Source organism: Otolemur garnettii, unplaced genomic scaffold (genome assembly GCF_000181295.1).
Source record: "Otolemur garnettii isolate 467f Iridium unplaced genomic scaffold, OtoGar3 scaffold00012, whole genome shotgun sequence".
Lineage (NCBI taxonomy): Eukaryota > Metazoa > Chordata > Mammalia > Primates > Galagidae > Otolemur > Otolemur garnettii.
The window spans coordinates 29,501,184-29,510,293 of record NW_003852407.1 but is presented as its reverse complement, the minus strand read 5'-3'; the positions used below and the strand labels follow the sequence as shown (position 1 = coordinate 29,510,293).

At 42.3% G+C, this 9,110-nt stretch overlaps 1 protein-coding gene across 3 annotated transcripts in view; it reads left to right on the top strand.

The window, feature by feature from the left end:
* GREB1L (growth regulation by estrogen in breast cancer 1 like) overlaps positions 1 to 9,110 on the top strand; it is a 291,844-nt gene that overhangs the window by 252,507 nt on the left and 30,227 nt on the right. For all 3 annotated transcript variants that reach the window (XM_023510203.1, XM_023510202.1, XM_023510204.1), the window contains exons 19-20: positions 2,197 to 2,330; positions 5,627 to 5,966. In XM_023510203.1, the coding sequence (XP_023365971.1) occupies positions 2,197 to 2,330; positions 5,627 to 5,966 (474 nt within the window). The remainder of the gene's footprint in view (positions 1 to 2,196; positions 2,331 to 5,626; positions 5,967 to 9,110) is intronic.

Here is a 9,110-nt window from a genome sequence, read left to right as displayed (position 1 = left end):
GGGGGAGGGGCTTAAAAAATTAAAAGCTCCCAATTAATAAATAGTGCTTTCTTTTGATCTCATTGACTTTATAAATCACACAATTGTGTCTCTCTTTAGATGGGTTACTGACAAGCTCAGGACCAGATTACAGCCCACTCCTAACAGAGTGAGCAAAAACTCTGGCACACCTTTTGGGGAGTGCTGACTTTGTCCCTATCCCAATCTTATTTCTTTCACCCTTGCTTTTTCTTCTTCTGACAGCCTAACTTATTACCTTTATCTTATTATACTTTCTTAAGTATCTTATTATACTTTCTTAAGTTGCCTTATTTCCTCTGTGAATTGGAATGTGTTTAACAGAAAATGTCAATACATAACAAACAACAAATAAAAGTAAGACAACCGCATGACAGGAGAAAGAAATTATTCTAATAAATTTTTTTTTTTTTACAGTTTTTTTGGCCAGGGCTGGGTTTGAACCCGCCACCTCCAGCATATGGGGCCAGCACCTTACTCCTACGAGCCATAGGTGCCACCTATTCTAATAAATTAATGTAGAAGGAGGCAAAAAAACAAACAAAAAAGAGATCCATGAACTTGAATATCTTTCTTAATATTCTGGGGCTTCATAATTTAAAGATGAACAGCTTTTCTCCCCTGGCCATCCTTGTGCCACACACTAAAACAGTTATTCATTTTCATAGTGATGACTAACATCATTGAAAAGGGAAACAGGTTACATACTGTGTTTTCTGGCTGCTCCAGGTGCCTCATGCCTGTAATCCTAGCACTCTGGGAAGCCAAGGCAGGCGGAATGCTTGAGGTCAGGAGTTCAAGACCAGCCTGAACAAGAGCCAGACCCCATCTCTACTAAAAATAGACAAAACTAGTTGTGGTGGGCACCTGTAGTCCCAGTTACTCGAGAGGCTCAAGCAAGAGAGCCTCTTGAATCTAAGAGTTTGAGGTTGCTGTGAACTATGATGCCAGGGCACTCTATCCAGGGTAACAGAGTGAGACTCTGCTTCAAAACAAACAAACAAAACACTGTCTTATGTTTAAGAAGGCAGAAAAGTAAGTATATATTCCATTAAATATATATATATATAGTGTGTAAAAGGATAAGCTTTTAGGCTGGGCACTGTGACTAACGCCTGTAATCCCAGCATACTAAGAGGCTGAGGCAGGAGGATTTCTTGAGCTCAAGAGTTTGAGACCAGCCTGAGTAAGAGTGAGACCCCATCTCTACTAAAAATAGAAAAATTAGCCAGGCGTTGTGATGAGTGCCTGAAGTCCCAGCTACTCAGGAAGCTGAGGCAAGAGGATCACTTAAACCTGAGAGTTTTAGGTTACTGTGAGCTGGCCTGATGCCACAGCACTCTAGTCTGGGCAATAGAGTGAGACTCTGTCTCCAAAAAAATGCAGCAGCAGCTTTTATGAGTAATTATTATTGAATGATGTCCAAAAAAGTTGCTTTTTTTTTTTTTTTTTTGAGACAGAGCCTCAAGCTGTCACCCTGGGTAGAATGCCGTGGCTTCACAGCTCACAGCAACCTCCAACTCCTGGGCTCAAGCGAGTCTCTTGCCTCAGCCTCCCAAGTAGCTGGGACCACAGGCGCCTGCCACAACACCCGGCTATTTTTTGGTTGCAGCCGTCATCGTTGTTTGGTGGGTTCAGGCTGGATTCAAACCCACCACCTTAGGTGTATGTGGCTGGTGCCTTAGCCACTTGAGCCACAGGTGCCAAGCCAAAAGTTGCTTTTTGTAGCAGAAGAGTTCAGTTTGTCAATCTCCAGGAAGTTCTGTGGATGGTATATGTGTCTGTACTGGAGAGCAGCTTCCCCCTGGGAAAGAATTGAAGCTGTCTGACCTGACCTGAAGCTGAGAAAAAAGAAAGAAAGAAAAAACAAAGAAGGGGAGGTGAGAAAGAGAAAGAAAGGAAAAAGGGAGGGAAGAAGGAAAATCATTGGCGTGGTTACTATCTGCCTTAAGGAAGTGTGTCAACATCCCATAATCACATATTAAGTTCATTTGAAGTGAAAATAAATTTTGGTTAGAGCCTCAGAGATGATGACAGAGTTGGTGTCAGATCACCTAATGAAACACAATTATTTTTTTCCTTACCATGCAGGAAATAACCTCTTAGAGGGAACCCCCTCCCCCAACAAGACACACTGTATCCTGTCCTCACTTCCAGTTTGCTCTTGTTTTGAATCAGGAGGACGTGGGCTGTGAGGAGAAGCTGTACTTCGGCTTGAATGAGTACAGCAAGTCTCTGCAGTGGGGGGTCACAAGCCCGCTTCTGAGATGTGATGAGACGTTTGAAAAGATGGTGAACACACTCTTGGAGAGGTAAATAAGGACTTCTGCCCATTTCCTCTAGCTGTCCTTGCATTTCTAAAATAGCCCATAGCCTTTTGTGTCAGTGCCACAGAGCCCGGGGGAGCCCTTGCCAATGACACGCAGAGGCTGAATTTAAACAGCTTTTCCTAAGATGACCTTCCACTCCCGGGTTTTATGATCATCTGAGACCAGGAGAGAAAAGTAGTAACCCAAGCGGAGGAGGTTGCAAGGGCACAGAGGGATTTACTCATTAGAGACCATTCCTTTTAAGGCAGCAGTGAGCTGTCATTGTGCCACTGCACACAAGCCTGGGTGACACAGCAAGACCCCATCTCTTAAAAAAACAGACACAAAAGACAACATTCCTCTAAGCTTAGGCCTCCCTGGCCTTGTATTTCAGACATTTATATTTTTCTCTCTTTTCTCCTCTGTTCATCACATGCAGATATCCTCTGCCGACTTAGCAAAGACTAAACTTTACTAAGAGATTTGGAGTATACACTGGAAAACATGAAAGATCAGATAATTCAAGTGAGTTCAGTTCTTAGGGTGCTTCCTCCGGTCCCTGACCTTGGGGATTAGGATCCAACTCTTCTATTTATTCTGCCCTTTTGTTTTGTTTTTCATTTCCCCACTTCCAGATCAAACTCTGGAAGGGTTTTTTCTCTCTGACCTTAAATCATAGACTCCACAAGTAGGCAGATACATTCGAATTTCCCTAACCCACTAGAGGTCCCTCTCTGCCCTCCACCACAACACTCTATACTTGGTCATCCAGCAGTAGGGAGGTTAGATGCATTTTATGAGGCACATTCTAAGTTTTTAAATCTCTAGTCCTTAAAACTGGCTCCAAATTGTCAGAAACCATCTATTTAAGAGCTTGCCCTATGCTTTTGCTAAGAAAAAACAAAGAGAAATAAACATGAGGACATGTGGATGTATCCTGCACAGTGTTCTAATGGCACATCAGGAAAGGGAGCAGACTCAGAGCAGGATTTGATATTTTTACAGCTGTTGCATTTGAGAAGTCTTAACTGACACTGTGACATTAATCCTTTCATAGCACATGAGATTTTAAATTTCTAAGATCATCCCACGAGTCTCTCTCCTTTGTTCCCCACCACTAGATTGACATATCTTTTTTCCCAGTAACATCACTCACAGTTTTGCAATTGGTATTTTAAAGGATGGTCCCATCAACTTCTAATTACAACTTTTGTGATACTGACAAAACTATGATTATTTAATGCAAACATGACAGATTGGGGAAACTATTCACATCTAACTTCATAATTACTTTAGAATTCTATAAAAATTTGAATGTGAAATTTAAATGCTTATATATCAGAATTATCATTTATTCTAATTTTGGCTTTTCTACATGGGCCATCAAAAAACATTAAGCTTTAAACATAAGTCATTTGAGCTAGGCACAGCAGCTCATGCCTATAATCTTAGAACCCTAGGAGGCCTGGGCAGGTGGATTGCCTGAGCTTAGGAGTTGAAGACCAGCCTGAGCAAGAACAAGACTCCGTTTCTATTAAAAATAGAAAAATTAAACAGGCATTGTGGCAAGCCCCTGTTGTCCCAGCTACTCAGGAGGCTGAGGCAAGAGGATTGCTTGAGCCCAAGAGTCTGAGGTTGCTGTGAGCTGCAACACCACAGCACTCTACCCAGGGCAACAGAGACTCTGTCTCAAAAAAAAAAAAGAAACGTCATTTATGTCCACTTCCTTTCTAGTTCAGTCACCCCAGGCTAATAATAGCTATGATTTCTTGAACCCCTGGAAGGACCAACCCAGGATTGCTTGAACTGAAGAATTTCCTTACTCTTCCCCAACCTACTAAATCCTTGCAGTGTGTGAAGACATTGTTGGAGACCTGAATAAAATCTAGATCCAGCTCTGTCCCTGACCAGTCGCATGACCTAGGACAAGTAGCTGAATTTCTGTCTGCCCCTTAACTCATTCTCCTTCTACAAAAAGGCAGAGTAGTTAGAAAATAAAGCATCTATGTCCCTTTCCAGCTCTGAAATACCTCAAAAGCATTCATGTACTATTCATTTCATGACCCTAGTTGGTATTTGACCCTAGGCTTTTCTGTGCAGGTTGGTGGACCACTTGTTGTATTTTGAATGGAATTATTAAGTGGAGCAAAAGTGAAATGTCCCATTACCCCACTCAGCTACCAGGCGGCTGTCTGTGCTGCCAGCTATCAACTATTTAACAGAAAGGAAGTACAGGCTCAGCCTAACTGTGCCAGGCTCCTTCACAGCCAGGGCTAACCTTGGGCCCAGGGCCTTGCTTTGCTAGCACTTACTTTCTTGACTAGCACCCCTTTATGCCTACAAGTGGGCATTGGTACTCATTTGTATTCAGGCCAGCCTTTCTGAATAGCACAAAAATGAAAGATTTTATTTCTACTTGCTCTGTAATTGTAAAAACTGCCTATTTGAACAAAGCGATCCCCTTACCTGGCGTTCCAGGCAGTATGGAGAAAGGGCTATTGTTACCAGGCTCAGATTTGCTCCCTTAACTGAGCAGGGTCTCAGGTGATAAGAGACCACACCACTAGGGGGTGATATTTCCCCACTCAGCCCCAAGCTTTCTCCAGCACCAAGGAACAGTTTATGGGAAGATAGTTATTGAGGTCTGTGAGGATGACCTTAAATTGGTAATAATGGCTGCCCTGTTATGTATGATACCCCACAGATATTAACGTCTAAGTTTCCTTTACTGTAAATTTAAGTATCAGAGTAAAACGCTGACAATGCTGCCATCCTAACCCAATGTCCCCACCAAGAAGTGAGGATCCAGGGATTATCCATTAATTATTTACGATTGGATTATCCATTAATTATTTCACTCTGTCAGCAATTAACCTGACTAGACCAGTGTGTCTCAAAATTTAATATGCGTACAAGTCACCTGGAGGTCTTGTTAAGCTGCACGTTTTGATTCAGTAAGTCTGGGCTGGGGAAATATGGCATTTCCTGACAAGCTCCAGGTGCTGCTGCTGCTGCCACTGTCAGTCCACAGAACACACTTTGGGAAGCAAAAGTCAGTAAGACCATCTCTAAGCCTCCTTAATGTGCTGTCCTTATCCCAACAGGTCATTACACACATACTTTGGGAACTCACCTTTTCCCTTCCGTGATGTGGGATCCAAGGTCACTCTAGAGCTAAAGCCCCACCAGTGATCAGTACTCCCCTCCCCATCATGCTCCATCTGCATTCTCACTGTGCAGGCCTTGCTGTTCCCAGCTGGTCGTACGCCTGAGTGCTAGTGCCCTGTGTTCTGTTGAAGGTACCCCAGACTGCACAGCATGGTTGTCCGCTGCTACCTTCTCATCCAGCAGTACTCTGAGGCTCTGATGGCTCTCACCACCATGGCGTCACTCCGAGACCACAGCACACCAGAAACACTCAGCATTATGGATGACCTCATCAGCTCCCCAGGAAAAAATAAAAGTGGGAGGGGACACATGCTCATTATCAGGGTGCCCTCAGTGCAGCTGGCGATGTTAGCCAAGGAGCGGCTGCAGGAGGTGCGCGACAAGCTGGGTCTGCAGTATCGCTTTGAGATCATCCTTGGGAACCCGGCCTCTGAACTCAATGTTGCGACGCACTTTGTGGCACGATTAAAGGTTAGCATGGACAGACATTTTCCCTTCAAAATACCATTTGTTTCTGTTTTGTAGGGATCCTACAAAGGTGGGTCAGGAGCCTGAGTTTAATAGATTTTTGTGTGAATTTGACCTTCATGACAATGTTAAGGCTAATCTAGGCAACCTACTCACTTTCTTATAAAGATGCTGTCAAGCCCTTTTTAGCACATGCATGCAGTTGGTCTTCCATGCTTTCCAACTGCAGGTGCAAAAAATGAGATGACTCAATTTGACCCCATGTTTATTGACCTTGTTCAAGATGCATCTAGCCCACCGCCATCTGTTTTCTCAGAAAAAAAGGTAAGTGGTCCTCGAAGACCTCTGTGGGGTAGCCCTTTATCCTCAAATCATTGATTCTCTTCTGTTCATCCAGCCTGTCAGCTCATGTCTAGAGTCGGTAAAGTATCCTGTTTTATCTTAAGTACTCACAGTGTACTAGACTCTTGCATTTAATGTAGATTCCTCAAAAATTTGTTCTTTGTACTTGCTTTGACCCTAAGACCCAAGGCTTTGGCTGAACTGTGAATTAGCCAGTCCCCCAAAGAGGGGTTTAGCGCATGACTGAGACCCTCCCTTCTCCCTCTGTACGACCAGTGCCTGACTGCTTGTCCCCCACCCCTCTTGTCAGGCATGAGGGTTGGGGGGAGTAGAATTCTATCAGTAAATGAACTAATGTAACTCCCTACCTTATGCTTGGCTCGGTTTTTTTCTGGGGACTTTTCCAATCCAATATGGTCTAGCCATTAGAGAGCATTTAATTAAATACCCACATACATACAGGTATGGAACTGAGCTCAGCACTCTATACGTAGGTTAGACTAACATTGTATCTGTACACTAAATACTAAGCTAAATTGGGTTAAGAAAAATCTGGTTTGGCATAAATTTTATGAGGGAAAAAACCATATAGTCTTGAAAATTTACACTTTCACCCTGGCCTACAAAATGAGAGAGTTGGGCTGTATGATCTCTTAAAGTGTTCTAATTTGGGGGCTTGGTTCCTGTAGGTCAGCGGCTAAGGGTACCAGCCACATATACTGGAGCTGGTGGGTTCGTATCCAGCCCAGGCCTGTCAAACATGACAACCTCAACAAAAAAGTAGCCAGGAGTTGTGGTGGGCACCTGTAGTCCCAGCTACTTGGGGAGACTGAGGCAAGAGACTCACTTAAGCCCAAGAATGTGAGGTTGCTGTGAGCTGTGAAGCCATGGCACTCTACTGAAGGTGACATAGTGAGACTCTGCCTCAAAAAAAAGAGTTCTAATTTCGAGATGATTATTTAATGTTCAAAAGTCATTCTGCAAATTTAAATCTCTTTATTGCATTCTACTAGCTAACCTAAATTGAATAACCCAAAGTACAAACAGAGTATCTTACATTAGTTTGATAAGCAACTGGAATAAGTAAAATTTATTTTATTTCAATAAAATAAAATACTAACTTCTGTATTTAGAAGTTGTGACATATATTCCATATATAGATATGTGTTCACAATTTTAAATTATAGTGAGAAACTTTGTTACGGCAGAATTGCTAGGATGAATGAAACACTTCTTACAGTATTAACTCATGGAGATGTGTGGCTCAGGCAATATTGAATAATAATGGGGGAGAATCTGGGAAGGCACTGAGATCTGCAGCTGTATGTAGATCTCACGTATCTGTTGCCAGAGATGATTTAAAAATAGATGTGAGTCTGGAGGGTCTTCTCGGGTCTCCACTGACTCTGATTAAGTGTAGCTGCTTACAGAGTCTTCAGTCATTTGTTCAAAAGGGCCAGTTACTATGTCAGTATAAATCAGTGAGTCCTGAATAATTTGTACCTCTGGGCCATTGTTTGAAAACCACAGTCAAGGCCAGACGTCCTTCATGTGGCTGCCAGCTTGTGAGAATTACCTGCAGGACTTTTAAAGGGCCATTGGTCTGTGCATGCAGGGGTGAGGACCCTGTGCCATAAAGGAAGAGGGTCTCGAGTAGTTATTTCTCAAAGCAGCAATTTGTCCTCAATTGGTGTGAGTGGCTGCCAGGCACTAAAAGAGTCCCATGTCCTCAAAACTACTGGATCATATTAATCCATCTCTTGATTCTCTCTAATTGAGAGAAAAAATATGAAATTCGATTTGGATGTTCACATCCTAAACAAGACTTCCTTTTGTCAGGTAGGTTTTGGTTCATGTGTCTTATTTCTAAGTTACCAATCTCCTTTGCCTTCAAGATGGCAAATCCAATACTTCTATTTCTTTCATTATGTGATCTAATTTTTGTTTTTACCCCTAATTATCCTGTTACATACTATGGACAATTTATAAGTAATGGTGAGCCCTTTGAAGGATACAAGGTTTAAATCTAAATAAGTCAGTTCCATTGCTTGAGGCCAGGACTTAGGAGACTGGCCTGAAAAATATAATGAGACCCCTATCTCTATAAGAAAAAAAAATTTAATTACCTGGGCATAGTGATGTGGGCCTGTAGTCCCAGCTACTTGATCAATCAATTTAATCTTCCAGAAAGCATGTGAAGCTTTCATTAGATGTCCTTGGCCTTAAGCCCTGTATGATCCTTGAAGTCAATGAGCATCTAGTTTTTTGTGTTAAGTTCCTCTGCAGTAAAGTCATCTGGAGGGTATGGTCGATCCATGGAAGTCCTGCAGCTGTCATCAGAAGTGGCCGTGTGATGGAAGAGCATTTTATAGTGGGTTTGGCTAGCTCATTGGTCAAAAGTAAAAGTGAGATTTATTTAATAATCTTCTGAAAATGAATTTCCTCATGTAGTAAAACATTGTATTTGTTATCTCTTCATTATTCTTGGTGTGATCATGACCCCAGAGATGGTTGAGAGACAAACACATGCAGGAAGAATCCTGGTGTCAGTGATAGCATGAGTCCAAAGTGAAGCCTATAAGTAAAATGATTTCTATTCCATAATTGCTTGCTTAAAATCAGGTAACATTATGGTTCCCTTCAATATAAAATAATATGGAAAACTGAAATTTTGCAATTTTTTTGTTTTTTGGCTGGAGCCAATTTGAACCTGCCACTTTTGGTTTATGGGTCCCATGCCTTACTCCTTTCAGCCACAGGCGCCGCCCGAAAACTTAAATTCTGTAGAAAATATTTTTCTAGGTT